The following is a 23,754-nucleotide window of genomic DNA, read 5'->3' as shown; positions in this document are numbered from 1 at the left end:
AATCTAATCTAATCTAATCTAATCTAATCTAATCTAATCTAATCTAATCTAATCTAATCTAATCTAATCTAATCTAATCTAATCTAATCTAATCTAATCTAATCTAATCTAATCTAATCTAATCTAATCTAATCTAATCTAATCTAATCTAATCTAATCTAATCTAATCTAATCTAATCTAATCTAATCTAATCTAATCTAATCTAATCTAATCTAATCTAATCTAATCTAATCTAATCTAATCTAATCTAATCTAATCTAATCTAATCTAATCTAATCTAATCTAATCTAATCTAATCTAATCTAATCTAATCTAATCTAATCTAATCTAATCTAATCTAATCTAATCTAATCTAATCTAATCTAATCTAATCTAATCTAATCTAATCTAATCTAATCTAATCTAATCTAATCTAATCTAATCTAATCTAATCTAATCTAATCTAATCTAATCTAATCTAATCTAATCTAATCTAATCTAATCTAATCTAATCTAATCTAATCTAATCTAATCTAATCTAATCTAATCTAATCTAATCTAATCTAATCTAATCTAATCTAATCTAATCTAATCTAATCTAATCTAATCTAATCTAATCTAATCTAATCTAATCTAATCTAATCTAATCTAATCTAATCTAATCTAATCTAATCTAATCTAATCTAATCTAATCTAATCTAATCTAATCTAACCTGATCGTGATACACAGTGTAGTAATTTTTAATGAATATCTATAACATTAAGCCGTAGAGTAGCAGTGGTGGGCATTTCCTTTCACAACCTACAGCTGCTAAAACTGGCATTGCTTTGATTAAAATTTCCACCAGACAATGATCTCATGCAATATTATTGTTATTTTTATTGCCAATTTATTACTCCACACATGATGCCCTCCCTCTTATCAATGTCACGCTGCAAACATATACGGCAACTGATGTCATTGGATTAACCAAAAAGCTACAGATTTTGCGTTCTCTTCCGCAGGAAACTATAGAAAGTTTTAGCCTAGGTTGTAACGCAAAAATGTAACTTCCAGAAAACTGAGTGAAGGTCGTAAGAAACCGCATTGAGTTTTGGTTCAAAAGTGGCAAAAACATCTGCCTATTTACATATGTATGAACAGACCAAATTAAAAATGTATTAATAGTTTTTCAAATAATTGAATTTAACACTTCGTACGACATTGCGCTTAACTTGTTTACTTATGTGTATGTGTGAGATTCAGCCAATAACGCAGAGTGCGGTAACAGACAAATTGGATGTCAGATTATTAGACATGCCTTCTGTTCAAAAAGTACCCGAAATTTGTGAATAAAAAGAATAGGCGTGAATTAGAAGTAAAATAAATAATTGGAGCGTACACTTCTGTTATGTGTTTGGTCGAGCTCCACCTCCTATTTGTGGCGTGCATCTTGATGTTGTTGCACAAACGGCAAATAGTTTTTTATAAGGAGCTTTTTCGTGGCAGAAATGCAGGCTCTTAAAACCACTTCGTAGGTACAGAACAGGAACAGAAAACAACAACATTGTAAGATACAGGTGCATAACTTTACTTTCGCTTATTTTGCTTCAAACTTTAAGACGTTATTTTAAAAAAGTGATCACATATTTATGTTTCGAAGTTAGTGTATCCTCGTTTGCCACCACCTTTTCACATCTTTCCGCACTATCCCAATTCCTCGTCTTTTAGTCGATTAATTTTTTGACATCTTCCTAAGAGTGAGTAAGAGTGCTGATCAGCCAGAGCTTGTACCACCAAACGAAACAAATTATGACCGGTAGCAACAATCTTAGTACGGAGAGTGAGGTAACACCATCCATTTCAGTGTTTCAAGTATGTCTTCACCTCTTTTGCGACGAGATAAGGTATATTAAGACGAGTTGGCTCCACTGGATACAGCGCATAACCTTGTCGCCATGAATATTCACAAACCCGGTCTTTCCCTATAGTCTTGTTCCAAATAGGGAGTTTCTTTCCCCGCGCTAGAGTTGCTAAAACTGACGTTGCTTGGATTAAAACTTCTACCAGGCAATGAGCGCGTGCAATATTATTCTCGTTTTTATTGCCAATTTATTACTTCAGGCGAGGTGCCTGAATTGAATTTGAATTATTGCGGTCGAACCGTTTTTCATTGCCAGTTACAATGTATTGTGGATGCTTTTTTTGTTCACGCAAAATGAGAAATATTCACGCAAATGAGAAATATTTCACTTCTTCGGGAGTAAATTAATGAAGAACTTCACCAGTGCAGAGTTGTGGATAGCCTAGTGCTGTGGATACAGTCTATTATCGAGAAAAAACGTAAGCACAGTTATGTTATACTATACATTATCAGGTCAGGTGTACACCATACAAAATGAAAGTTTCTTCTTTTCAATTCCTCTCATCTTGTGACAAATAAAAGGGTTGTCTTTGATATTTTGCGCCTTTACAACATGAGGTGTAATTAGCTGCAATAAGATATTTTTATCGAAAGCTTGGAATAATAGACGAATTTCATAGCAAATGGTCGTTTTTTTCGGAAAATCTGGGCACGTCGCAACTGTACCAGTAAAAGAACTTAAAACACACAATTATGAGTGGTACATAACTATTTTTTTTGCCAGAAGTGTTTGGAAAATTAAGGAAACCCAACCGCAAAGCCGAACCATCCTTCACCAAGACAATCCGCGCTCTTACGCATCGGCTCACACAAGAGAGCTTTTGAGCGCTCAAAAGATCGAATTAATGAGTTATCCGCCTTTCAACTCCGATTTAGCACTAAATGATATCTTTTTGTGCCTGAATAAAAAAGTGTGGAGGTATCTACTTCTGACTGACAAAAGTGCTTTGAAAATTGGTTCAAGCGAATGTAGAATTGTATTGAGTTCCAAGGAGAATATTTTGAAAAACAAACAAACCCATTTTCCTTACTATTTATTATACTAAATACTTTTTCATTATTTAGCGCAAAATATAAAAAAGGAACCCTCGTATTCTCATTTAAGAAGGTACACTCATATAATACTCCTTATTAGGTTTTCAGATTGATTAAAGAAATTCTGTGGCACTCAAAGAAAACGATTAAGTAAACTTTGATTTGGATCCAATTCCTGACTGCTTTAGAACCTTAGCTTATGTTAGAAGCACCTTTCCGCTGACTGCTGATTTGTTTTGATGCTAAATTCATATACCGATGCCTCATCACATCGGCAATAATGCCAACGATGGAATTTTCTTTTGTACATATAAGGCGACTGTCGTAGTCGAATAGGTTGGTGTGTGATTATCGTTCGGGCATGAAACACCAAATGAGAGAAAACGTTTTTCTAATAACCGTCGCTTCTCAGCAGACAATGACAAGTCTCCGAGTGCCATATGCGGCATAAAACCTAGGCCCCTTCATTTATCGGAAACATCAAGACGCGCGCTACAAATATCGTGGGCACTGTAGAGTTCTCTGTCAACTATTTTCGATTCTACAGCCGTTTTCGCAGGTAGAGTCACATTCGTCACGTGGCCACTTTCAAACTTTAAACTCAATTATCTCAAAACTACCTTTTTTGTAAAAAAAAACTATTCTACTGAATCGTCTCAAATTTTAATATGTTGTTCACAACATCAATGGATATCGCCTGTACTAGAATCATATTATTATTTCAATTATTTTGTATATTTTTGATTAAAAAAAAATGAAAAAGACCCGAGTGTCAAATTCAAAACTGCGCCATTTTGTCAAATATTTTTTTTTTAGCTACAGTTATACTGATTAATAATTTGTTTGGTTTTTGTGTTTCAGATAAATAAAAAAAAAAAATAATTGGCGCGTACACTTCTGTTAGGTGCTTGGCCGAGCTCCTCCTCCTATTTGTGGTGTGCATCTTGATGTTCTTCCACAAGTGGAGGGACCTACAGTTTCAAGCCGACTACGAACGGCAGATATTTTTATGAGGAGCTTTTTCATGGCAGAAATACACTCGGAGGTTTGCCATTGCCTGCCGAGGGGCGACCGCTATTAGAAAAATGTTTTTATTTATTTTGCTTTCACCGAGATTCGAACCAACGACCTCTCTGTGAATTCCGAATGGTAATCACGCACCAACCCATTCGGCTACGGCTTCAGATAAATAGAAGAACCAAAATGGACAACACCATCCATGTCCATTTTTTTCTGTATTTAAATAATGTTAAATAAAAAACCTAAACAATTTAAATATCGTTTTTCATTTTTTTATTGGAAAAAAATCCTGAAAATACCCCTTAATAAATTGTGGAAGTAAGCGGTAGATATGCCAACTTAGGAAAACTCGACTTTGAAAATATCTGAAGCGCTTTTCGTTTAAATGAGAAATTCCGAGTACTTTTCGAACAGCATCACATTCAGTTATAACTATGTTTATGTAGTTGTATGAGTATGGGTGTTCGCCGCTTTTCGCGCAAGTGACATTATTACGCAATTAAAAACAAATCTCGCTGTACATAATTCCAATTTATTTAGTTTTAGGAGAGATCCAATCAAATGCATTTGGATATTCCCGCCTGCTACTTGATGGCAATTAAAAGCAATTGGTTTTTAGTATTATTTAGTCATTGCAATCGCATTTGTGCGTGACGAAAAAAACAAAAAGCAAATGCGAAAGGGGCGCGAAAAAAAAAAACAAAAAGCTGCCAGACAGGATATGCCGAGGAAATGTGAGTATGAAGTAATTTGAAATATTTAAGTCATACGCTGCCGCAAAATCAAGCAGCGAGCAAAATTATTACGCAACATCAACTTGTACTGAGATAAAAATAAAAAAGAGGCAATCGAAAAAAAGAAGCGTTCAAAAATCAATTGCAAAAACACCGGCAGCAATCGAGGAAAATAACTGAAACCTGCCACTTGCTAGTCGAGCGGCCACCAGTTGAGGCCCGTGCACATACAAGTAAATAAATTGCCAATGCGCGCAAAGCCAGCGACCAAACAAAATTGTTCCGCATTTGTGCTTAGCACATCCTGTAGCGCCATTGATTGCGCCACATGAACAGCTGGCTGCTGCGGTCGACGTCAATGGCAAGGCAGTTAGTTGGGTTTGGTGGCGGCAGTACAAGCAAACAGCGTGCATCGTGCAGCATGCAACATGCCACATGCTAACGCTTTATGGCAACCCGATTGACTACAAAAAGCAAAAGTGATTGCAATGGTGCCGTGCCTGCGAAATGTGGCTCAGTTGCACTCGCACGTTTCCTGCATTTGAACCTGAACTTCAAAAAAATTAAATCAATTTTGTTGTGGATAAAGGAAAGAAAAAAACAAAGAGAACCACATACACACACGCATGTGAATTGTGTGCATTTTTTCTATGTTGCAATTTACAGTAATAAAGCAGATAGATTTACTATACATCTTTGCATTCAACCAGTCTGATGGGTTGCGCCACTTTGCAACCAAATTTGCTGCTTGTGTTTTTTTCTAACATATGTATATATGTATTTACCATAACCTAGCAGATCGAAATTGGCTGGACTAATAAGTCAACCTGTTGTAGCCACAAAAGCTTACGACCAATATTTGGCAGAAATCGAAATTACCAATCAAGTTTTTTTGTTACTGTTGCAATACTCGTAAAAATTTTAACAATTGCTTGCGTGGTTTAAACTCTGGAATTTAAAAGCTGAATAAAAATCAACGAAATGTATTTTAAAAAGTGGGAAATACATACAATTTTTTGGTAGTGACAACCACTCGCTCAAATTTTCAAACTTGAAATTTAAAAGGAATGTTCGGACATTTGCTATACCTCTATATCGTTATGGGTAAGGGAATTATTAACGTAATGATGTTTTCGTAACTCGCATTGTTTTGATTAAATCAATGTGAAGGATGACGGCCGCTGTAGCCGAATGGGTTGAAGCGTGACTACCAATCGGGAGTGCGTAAGTTCGAATCTCTGTGCATGAAACAGCAAAATTGAACTTTTTTTTTCTAATAGCGGTGGGTCTCGCTAAGCAATGGCAAACCTTCTTGCGTGTTTCAGCCATGAAATAGCTCCTCATATAAAAATATCTGCTGTTCGGTGTCAGCTTAAAATTGTAAGCCCTTCCATTTGTGGAGCAATATCAAGACGCACGCCACAAATAAGAGGAGGAGCTCGGTCAAACACTCAACAGAAGTCTACGCGCTCATTATTTATTTATTATTATTTTTAATGTGAAGAGTGAACCATTGGCTGAACGTTCTGACCCTGTCCGATCTGCAGATTTTATTCAACAACTGCAAGCTATCATTGAGGAAAACTCTTCAATGAGGTCCTTCTGAGGGAGCTTAATGTTTCTGAAGGTCTTATCCGTCCGGTATAAAGTCTACGTTATGCGAAGAAGACGAGTTATTCGATCAAAACCCCTTCTAAACAAAATTAAACACCTGAAATGCCTGAGATGTTATGGCTTTTTCTAACCAAATATATTTTGACCAAGACCAAAAGATCAACTGCAGACATGACTTGAATAACAGATACCTATATTCCAATCCTACAGAGGTTTCTGTTGTCATGCCCTCGAAATTTCCAGCCACTATTGTGATTTTAGCTGTTGGGGGTAGCAAAAGCCATGGACATGCCCTTCCACCACACTTCGTTACTCAAGGACTTCGAGAGATCTGTGCTGTGCCCATACAAGAAGATTAATGCCATTTAGGTTGGCGCACTGCCCCAGGGTGTTGAAGAAAGGAGCAGCCAGTGACCTTAATCGCCTAGCTGCCAAGCCTGGACATTTACAGAGAAACTACTCAACAGTCTCCTTATCTGAAAGGTCCCCACAGCTTTTGCAATGGCGGTTAAATGGTAGATCTAGCTTTTCCGAATGTGTGCTGTTCGTCTAATGACCGGCTAACTTAACTACGAGTTGGGAAAATAAATAGCAAGGAGTCCACAAGACTATCTGAGTCCTCCGTCCAAAGGGTTAACATGAAGAAATGCAGCTCCATCTGATCTGCGCTTTCCTGAGAAACAAGTTAACAATTCTCTTTTTACAACAGGGAATAATTCAGTCGACTCCTTCCTGGCAAGTTCTTGAGCCATTTCCTTTCCCTCTATGCTCCTATGTCCTGGAACCCAGATCAAAAAAACGATACCTGCAAACCCAAGAGATTTGATCTCCGTCTTACAGGAGTTGATCGATTTGGACCTGAACCATGAAATCATAGGCCTGATCGCAGCTTGACTATCAGAAAAAATATTGATATCTCTCGCTCTCTTGCTCTCGCATTCCCTAAGCGTTCTGTATACCTGCAGTAGCACTATTCGGTAGTTTTAGGGAAATAGATAAATTGGCTGATTTAGAGAAAATCCCTGTTCCGACTCCCGATTCCATCTTGGACCCGTCAGTGAAGACAAAGGCAACAGCCTCGGTACAGATTTCCATTCGTTTCAATCTTAACCTGTTACTGGGTACTCTTTTCTGCTTTACCCACATACAACTTTCTTCGTCCTTCAAAAAGTTCGAAACTCAAAGCGTACCGCCATATTTTTATAAAATATACTGTTAAATACAGGAATTCAGAAAAATTTCAAAATAGCTCTTCCCCCGGTGTATTTTAATTAAGGCCAAGTTATTCTATAACAGTAAGCAAGACTCAAAAAAGTTAGTCTTCAGGGCTGAGTTGCACGATATAGAGCTACAGGTAGGTTAACAAACGCCTCAAAACACAATAACGGAATGGAAGCGATAGCTCAATATAAGAGTGTGTTCAGCTTTCGTCGGCTGCACATTGTGCTAGGCGAGTAGTCCCTGATTTAAAATCAGGCATGGAAGAGAAATGAGAAAGAACATGATATCGAGAGATGTTATTGACTCAAATATCGTTGAGAGAAGTGAGTGCTCATAATGCGCTGCTTCGTTCCGCATTGTCCGTGTGGCTAAGTACAATCTTATTCTTCGGATGTGCCGTTCATCTTTCATTTACTTCCTAAGATCTGCCATTGAAAAGGCCAGTATTGATCGAATAATGAAAGATTTACATGAAAGTGATAGAGATTGATATATATATATGTATATATATATAATTGGCGCTTACAATATTTTTGGGTGTTTGGCCGAGCTCCTCTTACTATTTGTAGTGTGCGGAGGGGCCTAAAGTTTTAAGCACATTTCGAACGGCAAATGATTTTTTCATGGGGAGCTTTTTTATGGTAGAAATACACTGGGAGGTTTGTAAGTGCCTGCTGGAAGGCGACCGCTATTATACTCGTATTTTGGTGTTTCGTGGTCATGCTTCGAACCCGTGCATTTCCGAATGATAGTCCACGCACCAATTCATTTGGCTATGGCGATGGTTGTAGAGATGGAAGTGCTTTATATATTGAAGTAAACAAGAAAAATGTAAGTGGAAACTCAAAATAAAGTGCTTTACAGCGTCAGTCTTGTTATTTAATAGCCACACCTCGTGTGTCGCATTTTATTTATTTTTGATTTTGTTTTATTCTGATTGAGACATTTTTGGGAAGATGTGTGAAAAGTAGGTAGAATAAGTTTTTGTTTTCCCTCGTGAGCCCGAATTTGGTTTTGCTTGTTGTTTTTTTTTTGTTTGTCTCTTTTTTTTTGTTTTTTTTTTTATTTGCAATCTATTCTAAGAACAATAAGCAAATTATATAACATTGTGGTTATTTGACATGTATTATTGATCTCCAGTGAAAACAATAATAATATACTTATATGTAATACATATATTTATACAAAGTTAAGGCTATATATGTGATAACGTTATATGAATATGTTGTAAACATATTAATAAATAGTGATTAGGTACGAAATGGGAGATCTAGAACATTTTGTCTTTTCAGTCTAATTATTTCATTGGTTTCATCTAAGAGAGTTATTGCAAGGGGGTTTTCATGATAGCTGATCCTTTGCAAATATGCTGTACTGAATCTTTTAATCTCAGTTTTTATGAAAGGAATATGAAAGTTTGAATGAATGGCTTTATTGGTAATGAACCAGGGTGCACTCGTTATCAATCTAAGGGTTTTCGACTGATATCTTTGTAAGATTTCTATATTTGAATTAGAGGCTGTTCCCCAAAGTTGTACGCCATATGTCCATACTGGCTTCAATAAGGCTTTGTATAATAATAATTTGGTTTCAAGGTAAAGTGGTGACTTAGGTCCAAGTAACCAATAAAGTTTTCTTGTTTTAATTTTTAATTGGTTAGCTTTAGCTTGTATATGACACTTCCATGTTAATCGCTTGTCTAGGTGTAAGCCTAAATATTTTACACTGTTACATTTAGGAATAATGTTTCCATTGATCTGCAAGTCAGGACAGTCATTTCGCCGTAGTGTAAATAAAACATGTACAGATTTGTTGGTATTAACTTTAATCTTCCAGCAGTCTAACCAGACCTGCAAGTAATTCAATGCAATTTGTACTAGTGAGGTAGATTCGGTTGGAGAATAACTTGATGCAAGAAAAGCGGTATCATCAGCATATGTTGCAATAAGTATATTTTCAGTTACTGGCATATCTGATGTGAAAATAGTATAAAGAACTGGACCGAGTACGCTTCCTTGAGGTACCCCAGCTTTGATGTATGCAATGCTAGATGTTTCATCTTTCACTTTCACGTAAAATGATCTTTCAGTAAGATACGATTTTAGAATTAAATATATCTGTGAGGGGTAGATTTTTTTCAATTTGTATAAAAGACCATGATGCCAAACTTTGTCGAATGCTTGTTGGATATCCAAAAAGACATATGAACAATACTCTTTTCTCTCGAAAGAATCAACAATGAAGTTGACCACTCGGTGGCATTGTTCGGGAGTTCCATGGTGTCGGCGAAAACCAAATTGATATTCAGGTATTATATTATGTTGTTTTAAAGTTGGCGATATTCTCCGTAAAAATATTCTCTCAAATATTTTAGAGAAAAGTGCCAGTAAACTTATTGGTCAGTAAGACGTTACTTCATTTTCAGGCTTATTTGGCTTGGGAATCATAACAATTTCCGCGCATTTCCATTGTGTAGGAAAATGGTTTAATCTTAATAATGACTGCAAAAACGCCAACCTCTGTTGACGGAAAGTTCTAGCCCAATAAAACACTATAAACAAGTACTTCAAAGCGCAAAAATTTAATTGCATCTTAATGAGTCGATTTATTGGAATGAGATGTTTGTTGTAAGCGGCCTTGAAATCATAAAAGTTAATCAAGAATTAATATTTTTTGCTCGAAAGAGGTCACTAAAAATTTGACTGGTCTTTGGCGCTACATTTCTAAATAACATTGAGAGCTACTCGTTTCAGTGCCACTCACAAGCAATAAATGAAGCCAAAGAAAGGACAAAAGCTTTTCGAATGTCGAATTCTGTGTAAATTTCTTCTGGCATCAAGAAGATAAATACACACAAATGTAAAAGCGTGCAAAATTGTCACATGCCCAAATTTGATATGAATGCCTGCCAGCATTTCCGTGTGGAATGTTGCAAACCATTCTGAGTTGAAATGCAGCATCCTTTCAAAATTCATTGACCTTGGCTGCTCCTGACCTGGCAAATGCTGAATGGGGGCAACAAACCCATTTTATTAAATGCCAGTATAATTTCGCAACGCGAGGAAAGTGCAATATTATAAAAAAAAGAAAGAGTGAGGTGATTCATATGTAAATATTATAATATATGAAAGCATTAAAGACAGCGCGCAAACTAATTACCTTGACTGCGGTCGAGTCGTGGTCATAAAAGAAAACTAAACAAATAAAATAAAAATCAACCAAATGCACGCAGCATAAAATGATAGCAGCAAACTAGAAGTAAGTAGCTATGCTGTTTAAACCATTCGAAATATTACACCTCGTTTCTCCACTTCTGTAGTTTTCTCCACTTCCTACTTTTTTCCAATCGCCTTACAATAATGTCTTCCTTCGAAATGGCTCGGGAAATGCAAATGCACATAGACGCCACTTGTTGCATAGATGCGGTGCCCGCTAGCAAAGAGGAAAGAGAGGGGCAAATAACTACTGGCAACATATTCATTTTTTGTTGTTGCTTTGCAGATAACAATCGAAACGGCCAACAAATGCTGGCATAGCCAGTGCCAGAGCCACTACTCATTGTCAAACCGACAGCTACATAGTTGATGGCAGCCGCGAGTTGAGTGAGCAGAGCTGTGGCTGGTAACGATGTGGGGTGCGGTGCGGTGTGCAGACGAGGGCGCGATGTGCTTTTGGCATTAGGAAGCTGCATAAAACCAAAGCGCTCATTGGAAAAACTTTCAGTTTCATAGAGACAACGTTGGCGCATAAATCGTTAGTTATTTTATTTGGTGGTTTGCTTTGTGACTTAGTGGCGTCTACAAACTCGTACATATAATTCTGCGTATACATATATCATAGCATTGTTAATGAGGTGCGCTTCGCGTCGGTTCGTGTCTTTTGTGTTTATTCAAACTCAGTGTACAGTTATTAAGCAATAGACTTAGGATATACGTGCATGTATTTGTATAGCCGAAATTAATGCCAAATTTCATTTGCAATTTCGATTGACTGACTGGCTGTGCTTGGACGGTTTGTGCGGCATTTTGGTGTTTGTGAATTTTGGATTTTCGATTTTCGCGCGAAAATGAAGAGACTTTGGAATGTAAGTATTATTGAACGCATGTACGTAGGTACTCGCATGTATGCAGATGTAGCAACAGGTGATGAAGTCAGAGAATCTAATGAATAAATCAAAACTCACTTGACTATCATACATACCATACATATGTGTGTGTGCGTGAGCAAATAAAAACCAATACTCGTTTATGTTCAATGAAACGTAATAATTTGTAATTTCGTATGAGCCTTTTCACGGCATTTCAAATACACAGTTACAAGACTTCTTGAGTGTCCAGTTTGAATATTTGTAACACGCATACGTATGTATGTAGTTGTATATAGTGCATCGTATGTGCAAACATGTACAGTCACCGTCAAAAGAAAGTGCACACCATATATTGAGAAGTTTTGACAATTTATTCATTTACTTTTCAATTTCAATTATTCTTTTATGAAACCACAGTTTATACTACAACAAAATCCATATAAAGCAAAGTTTCAAACTTTGTACAAAATTTTTAAAAATTCAATAAATTTTTTTTCAAAATTTCAAACTTTTTATTTAAAATTAAAAATATAATCGGGTATGCACTTTTATATATTATAGCTCATTTTGGTATAATGAAATGCAAGTTTCAAGTGGTTTAAGAATCCCGTTGATTTTTGATTATATTTTCTGTTACCGGTATTTGGTGTTTTCTTCCATATAAAAAAATGCGGAGTAGGCGTTAAATGGAGAAATTGCACAAAACCGCAACCGAAAAAATGTTCAAAACTGAGTGTGATTTTTGACTTACTTGATACTTGCATTCTACCAAAATCTGACGAGCTATAAAATTGCATAATTGAAATTTTTGCATAAAGTAAAAGGGTTAAAATTGTATATGAAATTTGCCAAATTCTTACACATTTTATACAAAGTTCAAAACTTTGCTTTATATGATTCTCGTTGTAATATGAACTATACTTTTATAAAAAAATTCAAATTACAAAATAAACAAATAAAAAGTCAAAACTTATCACTATGGTGTGTACACTTTCTTTTGACGCTGACAGTACACCACACGAAAAAATTATGAGACCAACAAAATTTCTTATATTTTTATTATCAGTTTAGGGCTAACTATTTATGTTTTTTATATATAAACTTTTAATGATAACTAGAAATAAGCACACTTTTCACGACACTTAAATAAATTATTAACAAAAGTAAAATCGATAGAACGAAAAAAGTATTAGACCAATGTACATATGTAGTACGACGAGTACATTGAAAATAAACAAATATTATTTTTGGGGTTAGTTGACAATTTGTAGCTTAGTAATTTGAGTTGGATCCTCCTTTGAATATATAATAACTTGTTGAAATCATCGATTTGATACTTTGATTTTTATAATATTTTGATCAATTGTTGAGAGTTCGACATTAATCGTACTTCGTAGGGCTTTTAGCGCTATCACACTGGCCTCCATTTTTGACAACCGGTTGAGTCTAGAAATTCTATATAATACTATATATGACACTATTCATTTTTGTGGATGTGAAACCATAATCCCCTTGGTCTTATAATTATTTCGTGCAGTGTATGTAGGTTACATCACACATGTCGGCAGGAGGCAGCTAAGCATATTACCACTTTTTAGCTGCAGAAATGGATTAAATTTGTATGTACTATACGTGCCCATAAATTGCCAAGGTGGCTTAAGATATAAGGAAAAAAATTAAAGGTGTCATTAAAGAGAATGAGTCTATATTTTAGTAATGAATTTTAATCAATCCTATCACGAAATCTAACGGGATCCATATAAAGAAATATTATTAAAATTACTCACATACGTAAATACATGCATAGTACTACACTCAGTGACAGCGAATGGCTTGAATGTGTGCCAAAAATGTTATTTTGTTTCGCCGACTCCAGTGGTGCTATGGGGCATGCATGCAATCAATAAAAAAACTGTATTGCCATTAGCCTCCTATTTGCGTAGAGACAAAATACAGTATATAAGTATGTGCTTTATTATACACTCGAGTGGGTTACTGGTTATATAGCTGATCTTTTAGTGTTATTAAAGTTTTATGTTTATTACATGCCAGCTTTATCCTGTGCATTGATATTTCATGTTTGAAATTTTCATTGTAAAATAAGCATGATTTCTCTTTTTACTGTTTTCTCGTGGGTTTACTAATTTAACAAAACAATTATTGGTTTTTAACTATCTTATATCAGAAAGTCTTATTTAAAAATTCCAGAAAACTATTTTATTTATTAAACACATTTGAAATTATTTTTTTTTTGACAATCACTTTCTTTGGTTTGTGATAAACATGTTTTGGTACAAATACATTTTTCTAAACAAACTTTAATAAAAAAATCATTCGAAAACCATTTACTTTAATATAACACATTTCAATTTTTTTTTAAGTTTCTAAGTTTTTGATACACATTTTTTTTGGCACAAATAAATTTATTTAAACAAATTTTATTAAAAAAAGAAGAGATATTCGAAAATTAATTTAATTTAATATAAAATAATTAAAAACAAATTTTTAATAAAAAATCATACGAAATTCGAAAACTATTTTAATTCAATATAAAACACTTAAAATATTTTTTTTGACAAAAATTTCTTTTGGTTTTTGGTAAAATTTTTGTTCTAATTTCAAATATTTAATAAAAAAGAAAAAAGTATGCGAAATTCGATAACTTACTTAATTTTATATAACACATTCGGAATTTTTTTTGTTTTGACAAAAAGTTTATTTGGTTTTTGGTAAAAATTTTTCGGTACAAATAATTTTTTTAACAAATTTTAATAAAAAAAATTGTGAGAAATTCGAAAACTATTTTAATTTAATATTAAATAATTAAAAACAAACTTTATTTTTGGCAAAAAGTTTCTTTGGTTTTTTGTCCAAGCAAATTTTAATAAAAAAATCATCCAAAATTTTATTTCCGATTAGTACTTTTAACAGGTTTTTTGAACTTTCAAAAAAAAAAAAAAAATTTATTAAAAAAAGACCATTTCAATTTTATTTTATGTTCATATACATATGTATGTAAATAAAATTAATTTGTTACAAATACATTTACCAAAAAAAGCTTTAAAGAAACAAACGATTTTCAAAATTTTACTGCTACAGTTTTAAAGAAGTTCCATCGAACGAAAACCAATTTTTTAAGTAATGGAAAACTATTTTAATTTTATTTTGGTACACTTATTAAACAAATTTTAGTAACAAATCATTTCACCAAAAATGAAATTTAATTATTATAATGAAATTCTTCAACTTTTCGCCTTTACATCTTTTAAATATATAGAATACCATTTGAATTTTACTTTGGTATATAAGTATTTATAAAAGGGAATTGTTTTTATAAAAATTAATGTACCAAAAGAAATGTTTAAGCAAATACATAAATTTCAAAATTTTAGTGTTGTTTAACCATTTTATATAAATTTTTTTTGTAAATATAAGAAACTATTTCAGTCAAATTTTAGTTCATTTGCAAACAAATCTTTTACTAAAAAAATTAATTTACCAAGAAACAAAAAAAAAAAGCTTCAAACTAATAAAAAAAGTTGTTAAAAATTTTACAGTTACTAATTCACTTTGAATAAATTTTTCCAACTTTCGGCCTTTGGTAGAAAATTGTCTGAACTGTATTTAATTCTGAGACACAATAACTTTTTTTTGGTAAAAATGTCAAGAAAATAAATATTAAAAATTTTACAAGCATTTGGAAAGAGTTTTTTCTAAAACTAAGAAAATTTTTTCGGTAAATAAGTCTATATAACCAAAAAAATTATATTCTAACAAAAAAAAAAAATTTTATATTTTATAAACATTTTGAATAAGTTTTTTCAACTGTAAATCCTTGGTAAGCAAATTTTTAAATGAACAAAAACCCATTTTTATTTTACCTTAATGCATTTGTAAAAAAATTGCTTGGATAAAAATTAATTTACTAAAAAATAAATATTTAAGTTAATAATTTTTTTTTGTAATCTTTCTGCTATTCATAAAGTATAAGTTTTATAAGTTTTAAAAGAGTTAAAAAAAAAAACTAATTAATAGAATCTCATTTTAATTTAGTTTTGCTGCACAAGAATGTTTTTTTGTTTTGGTAAAATATCAATTATATTTATTATTAATGGACTATGTTTAAGTTCGTGCGGTTTTTTTTCGAAATTTGAAACTTTATTGACGTAAAATGGTTACAAATTTAATATTCAAAGTATTGTCCATCGCTTACTACTACTTTTTCCCATCTTTCTGGCAATTCACGGATTCCCTTTGTGAAAAATTCGGTCGGTTTTGCCGCAATCCACGAATCGATCCATTTTTTGACTTCATCGTAATTACGGAAGTGCTGGTCAGCCAGGCCATGTTGCATCGATCGGAAGAGATAGTAATCGGATGGCGCAAGGTCTGGACTATACGGCGGGTGGGGTAGGACATCCCATTTGAGCGTTTCTAAGTATGTTTTGACCACTTGTGCAACATGTGGCCGAGCATTGTCATGTTGCAAAATAACTTTGTCGTGTCTATCGGCGTATTGCGGCCGTTTTTCTCGCAGTGCTCGGCTCAAACGCATCAATTGTCGTCGGTAGACATCCCCCGTAATCGTTTCATTCGGTTTCAGTAGCTCATAATACACAACACCCAGCTGGTCCCACCAGATACACAGCATAACCTTCAGGCCATGAATATTCTGCGCCGACGTCGATGTTGAAGCATGGCCAGGGTATCCATACGTTGCCCGACGTTTTGGATTGTCGTAATGGACCCACTTTTCATCGCCAGTCACAATTCGATGCAAAAAACCCTTTCTTTTGTGCCGTTGAAGCAGTTGTTCGCATGCCATAAAACGGCGTTCAACGTCTCTTTGCTTCAATTCATACGGCACCCAATGGCCTACCTTTCGGATCATTCCCATGGCTTTTAAACGTTTGGAAATGGTTGATTGATCAACTCCCAAAGTTTTTGCAACCTCTTCTTGCGTTTGAGCCGGATCTTGATCGAGCAATTCCTCCAATTCGGTATCCATGAACTTTGGCGGCGCACCCTCGCGTTCTTCGTCTTCCAAGCCAAAATCACCACTTTTAAAGCGTGCAAACCACTTCTGGCACGTTCGCTCAGCTAGAGCATGCTCACCATAAACTTCCACCAAGATACGATGACTTTCGGCTGCTTTTTTCTTCATATTAAAAAATTCCCCGCAAAAGCACATTGTTTGGCACGAAATTCGACATTTTCAAGTGTGGTAAAAATATTGTTGTTTACGCTTCAAATAAAAAACTTATACTGACGTTTGTGCCTTACGACAGTAGCTCTCCAATGAATGTTTGGAAATGTGGATCGATGGAATAATAATCAAGTTACGCCATCTGTTGTAAAACCGCACGAACTTATCGATAGACCTATATACTTTATATAATACATATATCTACAAAAAATGTTCAACATTAACTCAGCGATTGTTGCATTATAAATTAACTACTAACAGAATAACTACTGAACCATTTCGAATAAGTTTTTTCAACCAACCAGTCGATGCTAAACACGGCTAAAAGTACGTTCACATATGCCGTGATTAGCAATAAATCCAGAAAAATTAATCTATCCGTATGGTAGAGTAGTTGCAAAATTGGCCATCAGCTGTCAAGACTGTTTTGAAAGGTTTTTATTCATAGAAATTGGTTTGGTAGAATATTTTAGTGTTTTTGGTTTGTTTAATATGAAGAATGGCAAAGAATATGAAGAAAAGGCAAAGAGAAGCAAAAGTTAATTTAATAGCGCAATTTGCTGCTAGTAATAGACAGTTGGAGGAAATCCGTAAACGACGTCTACTGAGGTTGCAAAAAATTATGGCAGCAATTCGCATGCGAAATTCGAAATTACATTTCATACTCGTAACAAGCAATAACAGGTAAAACGTCGGACGTACGCTTTTTTCTGTAATACGAATGCATAATTAATAATGTTTAACGAATTTTATTAGAATTATATCTACAAACCTCTTTTCTTTGCCGCTGTTCATTTTATTTCGTTTTTACATTGACGTTTTTTATCCATAACACAGAAAACACGGGGTTGTACCGAAAAAAATATTTTTATAATCTAATATTATTTTATGATCCCGGATTCCGGGAGAGAAATTTTATATAGGTAATATCGTTTTTTAATTACGGATTGGGAGTTAAGCTCGAAAAAGTAGGTAATCTCGTTATATGTGAACCTATTATAAAGTAGATTTGTTGGCCAACAGGCCCATAGCGAGAGTTTTGTGATATTTACGCAGTATCATTCAAAAGTGCGAAAAGATCAGTAGAGCCGTTGAATTGATTCGAACTAATTGGAAGTAGAAGCGAAAGCAAAACGCGAGTAAAAAAAATTTTCTCTCAGGAGAACAATAATAAAATTGCATGAATTTGTTTAAAATACGAATTGCTCCCTCATCCATCATATTATCCAGATTTAGCCCCCTGTAATTATTTTCTGTTTTTAAATATGAAGAAGTGGCTAAGTGGGAAAAGATTTGAGCGGACGGAAGATATCATCGGTGAAACAAACGTCGCCTATGATGATCTCGGGAAAACCTATTGCTTGGAAAAACAATGGGTGAAGAATACCGAGCTAAAGGGTCACAGTTGTGAAAGATAGAGCGTACAGGGTGTTATAAGTTTGTCTACGAGTACATAACGATTCTTTGTAACAGCCTAAAGAATTTCAGAAGTATAGGTATTTGCAAATATCTGCATAATAATATATTCAAGAGGAATCGATTTAGTCGTGTCTGTCCGTACTTCTGCACACTACTAGGTACATATCATATGTTCTTGTACCACAGTTTTTGGCTGATGTTGAAAATTAGCAAAATAGCAACCATCTTCCATATAACGGTAACTTTCAAAAATTGAGAAAAATATGATTAGTAAAATAAGTTTGGTAAAAATTATTTAATGATAACGAGAAATCAGAGAAATAAGTATGATTTTTAAAAATAATATGAAAATTAACGTGGCGCCACCTACTTAAGTATGAAAAAAGCAATATTTATAAAACTTCTGTAAAATTGTAATTAAATTGGTTCTATGCTCCAATGGGAGATAAAAGAAACGATGATTTAACCCTATCAAATATGATTTTCAAAATTATTAAAATTTGATTAAAACCACAATTTGCGTCCGACTGTGTACCAGGGTTGCCTTTTATATTTTAATGACACTGATCTACTGATCAAATAAAATGAAAAAAAATCAATATTTGTGGCGTTCATCTGTTAGGTGAAATATCCATTACGTAAAATTCACTATCATTAAAAGGTGTTGTGTACGATATTTTACACCCAAAAATTAAATAATAAAGATAATGGCTTCATTGTTTTCCAAAATAGTCTCCTTGGAAGTCTATACACTTCTGCATTCGCTTGAACCAATTCTTAAGTGGAAAGCTTCAAAACGAGCTGCTATAAGACTTCAATAGCTTCTTCAGGCCCTGAAAAATGTTCACCTTGAATTTTATTTTCGATATTTGGTAACAGAAATAAATCATTATGTGCCAAATCAGTTCTGTAAGGCGGATATCTGTTAATTCAATCTTTTGAGTGCTCAAAAACTCTCTTGTGTAAGCTGATGCGTAAGAGCTCGCATTGCCTTGGAGATGTAGGATTTGTATTCTGCGACTAGTTTTCCTTAATTCTTCGAAAACTTTCGGCAAGTAAGCAGTTGTGTACTACTCAGAATTGACTGTTTTATGTTTCTCTAGTGGTACAGTTGCGTCATGACCAGATTTTCCGAAAAAACAGGCTTCCATTTGCTTTGAGGTGCTTCTCCCGCAAACAAATGTTATTCGATTAAGCTCGCTTGTTGTTTTGTTTTCGACTCATATGCAGATACCCAAGATTCGTCACCTGTTATGATGTTACGGATGTGCTTTGAACCAACACGGCTGAGTTTCTTCAATATTTCTTTACATCAATCGACACGATTCCTTTTTTGGCAATTATCAAATTATGATATAACCAATGAGAACAAATTTTCTTGGCGACTTAATGTTCGAGCAATATTGAATGTATGCCAGTCCCACTGATGCGTCTGTCTCGGTATATGTCACAAGACGATTGTGTTATCAATTTGTATACAGCATCGATTCCTTCTGTCACACCAGCCGTTTTTAGACGGTCTTCACCAAATTCATCCTGTATTAATCGACGGCCACGTTTAAACTCGTGGTACCAGCGCTTCACAGTGGCTAAGTGTGGCACTCCAACGCCAAAAGTCGAAATAAGTTGATCAATGCACTGTTGTCACAATAATCTACGTCGAAAGTCCTAATAAATTTTCACGAGTTAATTCTATTTTTGAATTTTCTAACTCACTGAAAAAAAAAACAAATAAAGCTCGTAAGTGAAAACGTTATATGTACGTTTATGCTCAAGAATAAAGGGTGTTTTTTTTAGAGGTTAGGTTTTCAAGATGAAATAAAACGTATATAATTTAATGTTATGGCCAAGAATTTAGCTTTATTATAAAGATAAGGGTTTGCCATTATGTTTTAAAAATGATTTCGGGCAAGTGGCCGCCGCGGCTGGCTCGAATAAATTCCAGCCGAGAGGCCCAATTTTCGACCACTTTTTGCAGCAATTGGGGCCGTATGTCAGCAATAACGCGCCGAAATTCTCTTCCAAGACGTCAATCGTCTGCGTAGACAAGCGACTTCACATAGCCCCACAAGAAATAGTCCAGCGGTGTTATATCGCACGATCTTGGAAGCCACGTCACAGGTCCACGGCGCGAGATAATGCGCTCACCAAAAGTTTCCTTCAATAAATCGATTGTTGCGTTGGCTGTATGGCATGTAGCGCCGTCTTGTTGGAACCAAAGGTCGTCCACATCAACATCGTCCAATTCAGGCACGAAAAAGTCATTAATCATAGCTCTATAGCGCTCTCCATTGACTGTAACATTATGGCCGGCTTCATTTTTAAAGAAATATGGACCAGTGATTCCCTCTGCCCATAGAGCACACCAAACAGTGACTTTTTGAGGATGTAACGGCGTCTCAGCAATGGCTTGTGGATTATGTTCACTCCAAATGCGACGATTTTGCTTATTGACATACCCATTCAACCAAAAGTGAGCTTCATCGCTGAACAAAATTTTCTTCGATGCGTCGCGCGAACCGAACCATTATTTTCGTAATAAATTTGCACGATTTGCAAACGTTGTTCAGGTGTAAGTCTATTCATTATGAAATGGCAAACCAAACTGAGCATAAATCAAGTGACAGCTGTCAAAAAGACCATCTACGAAAAAAGTAGTGCCTACTTGAAAACCTAACCTCTAAAAAAACACCCTTTACCTAGCTTTTCAATAAAAATATAGAATTAGAGATCATCTCCCGTAATGTTGGAAAGACACAAAATATAAAAGGCAACCCACGTATACACCAAATAACTCTAGTCGCCCAATGGTTGAGTTTTTCATATAACGGATATTTTCAAATATACCAAGAACGCAAAATTTCTATAAATAACAGTGAAAATCTGCTAAAAAATGTGCTTAAGTGATGCGAAGTGAGGAAAGAAATACGATAAAAAGACTTTGGTAAACGGGTGTGGCAGTGCCAAGTTTCGTGAAAATGTCTGTAAACTTTTTATCAAACTCAACCAGACTTGATTTGCACATTTTAGTTCAACTTATCAAGCAATGTTTGTTTGAATTCACATCAAATATTTTAACTTTTTTTTAGAAACGAAGGTCGTATAAATAGATTGTTAAAATGAGTGTTCGCATACATTATTTGCCAAAACACTAATTTTAATTGATACAAGTATTTAAACAGATTGCGAAATAACCATTTGCTATCAGCGGCAATTTCTTAGAAGGCCTCTCTGTGAAACAAAAAAATTATAATTCCGAGCAATCGTTCCATTATAATATTAAGTGTGAAACATTGAATGAACTGCAAAGATATTTACAGTGATATTTTCAGGGTCAACGTCGTTTATTGAACTACATTCATACATGCATATAGGCGTACATTGAGAGCAATAGTAAACTGCCTGTACGGTTAAAGCGATGTAATTATTCATAATTTCGATTAAAACATTTCCAACATTCCATGATTTATCTCATAATCAGCATTAGCATTATATGCTATTGTATATATTGCTATACATACATACACATGCATAAGTAGCATTGCTTATTAAAAAATATATTATTTTCTTTTCTCTGTCTTCTTAATTGCAGTTACTGTACTTCAGCTTGTTGTGGATTGGAATTTCTGTGAGAGCGCAAAGCTCTTCATTCTACCGTCGCACTTACTACAGCCCCATTTCCTCACCACCCACACACTACTTCTCCTCGCATCCCAGCAGCCACGAGTTTATGCCACTCTCCTACGCCGGCGATTTACACACCGAAGAGAGCAAACGAAAGGAATCTTCCAAGAAGTATGCAAAGAAAATATCCTATCGGCATATCGCTTCTGTAAGATAGTACAAATATTATATGTTTAGCTAACTGTTTGAAAATCCTAAATACCATAAATTTCCTATTCCCCTATAATCTATGTAATCAATCACAGGAAGAGGAAGATAACTCCAGCGAACGCTACGGCTCAAGTGAGTTCTCAAATGAGGCACATAATTTTAATTCGAAGGAAAATGATAGTCGCGAATACACCATTGGCACACAGATACGTGTGCAACACCCTATAACAGTACCAAAGAAATCCACGTCTTCGCATACCAAGTACAGCACACATTTACCCAATCATTTCAAGAGTACCACCTATGCGGATGTGAATCTTTCTACCGAGGCGCACGACACTAAACTACAGCCATCGAAGAAACACATACATCATCACAAATACACACAGTACTATGAATCGGATCCCTTCCATGTTGTTGCACCACCCAAACCCGCACTCTCCGCTGTGTCGCCAACACCCAGTCTCAACTATAATGTGTATGAGCCGGAACAAGAGGATTTCGATTTGCATCCAACCAATTCGAATAGAGTCAAAGCTCAGCTGCGCGAACGTTTTAAGGGTGTTGCCTCACAGAAGCAAATCGAAAAATATCTAGAAGATCAGCAAAAATTACTAGATGAAGCGCTTAAGCTACAGCTGTTGAATAATCCAAAATTTCACCACTTGATGAAGACGAAAGATGCCGCCGAACATCACTACGATGAGGGGGAATATGAGGAATTGCCTGTCGACCCGCAACCTCCACCAATTTATCGTTCAAATTTCGATGATAATTTAACATTCAAATCGAATCGTGCAAGGAGACGTCCAAAGGGTGCAGAATTGAAGCGGTCACCGAAGTCACCACCGAAGCCCCCGACGCCCATAATTGGCACGAGTAAGCGGCGATTTCGCCCAGCACTTGTCATCAATGTTTGAGGGTGGCAGAGCCTATCGGATATTTGTGCATGTCAACAAATTCAGTTAGTTATAGAGATATGGTGCGCGCCTACTGGTGCTTTTACGATTTTTTTCTAGTGCACGTATTAATTTTTATTTATGATTGCTTTGCTTAAGATGTTGATTTTTTAATATCTTTTTAAATACCTTATAATAACATACAAATTAGTAAATAAACGTAAATTTGTGTAAAATTATAAAAATTACTTTTTTGCTTCCTTCATGAAAAATAGACAATTCAAACTGGACAGAATTACTTAACAGAGGGACGAAATAAAATTACTAAAAGTTGTAAAATATTCTAAATTACTAGAAAGCTTTGTATACCGATGCACTGGGTAATATCTAATCGGTTTCATCTGGAAATTCGAAAATAAATAATTAATAACTTTTTTACCTAAGAATCAAACTTTCCAATTGTTATGTAAAATACGTAGGGTTGGGCATTTTTGCACTACCACTAAATTGCGCTATCGCGGTTTATTCAATGGTTGTTAAAATGCAAACTCCATTACCATTGAAAATTTAGTGATAGTGAAAAAGGAATTGCATTATTACTAAATTTTCAGTGAAACATGATCTTTAGCTAAATACATACAGTGTACAGCAGAAGTCTTGATACCTTACCACTTCGAATATGTTTTATAAAAAGTATCACGAAAGTTAGAGCATTTTAATATTTTATTAAAATTTAAATAAATCCAATTGTTCCCGTGTGAAAGAAGAAAGGAAGCATGAGTGGGTTTAGGTTAAATGAAG

The 23,754-nt window shown here is 34.7% G+C and overlaps 1 protein-coding gene across 1 annotated transcript; it reads left to right on the top strand.

Moving 5' to 3' along the window:
• Positions 1-11,281: 11,281 nt before the first annotated feature.
• LOC129253038 (uncharacterized) lies at positions 11,282-23,124 on the top strand. Its single transcript, XM_054891266.1, has 3 exons — positions 11,282-11,592; positions 21,813-22,052; positions 22,150-23,124. Exons 1-3 carry the CDS (start codon positions 11,575-11,577, stop codon positions 22,972-22,974), a joined length of 1,083 nt encoding a protein of 360 aa, XP_054747241.1. The 5' UTR covers positions 11,282-11,574; the 3' UTR covers positions 22,975-23,124.
• The last annotated feature ends 630 nt before the right edge of the window (positions 23,125-23,754 follow it).

Source organism: Anastrepha obliqua, chromosome 1, assembly GCF_027943255.1.
Source record: "Anastrepha obliqua isolate idAnaObli1 chromosome 1, idAnaObli1_1.0, whole genome shotgun sequence".
NCBI lineage: Eukaryota > Metazoa > Arthropoda > Insecta > Diptera > Tephritidae > Anastrepha > Anastrepha obliqua.
This window is presented reverse-complemented; position numbering and strand designations above follow the sequence as displayed.

Bases quoted from the DNA above. Each gene is read 5' to 3' on its own strand.
- LOC129253038 (XM_054891266.1), top strand. The intron at 22,053-22,149 runs GTAAGATAGTAC...AATCAATCACAG, and splicing joins CCTATCGGCATATCGCTTCT to GAAGAGGAAGATAACTCCAG.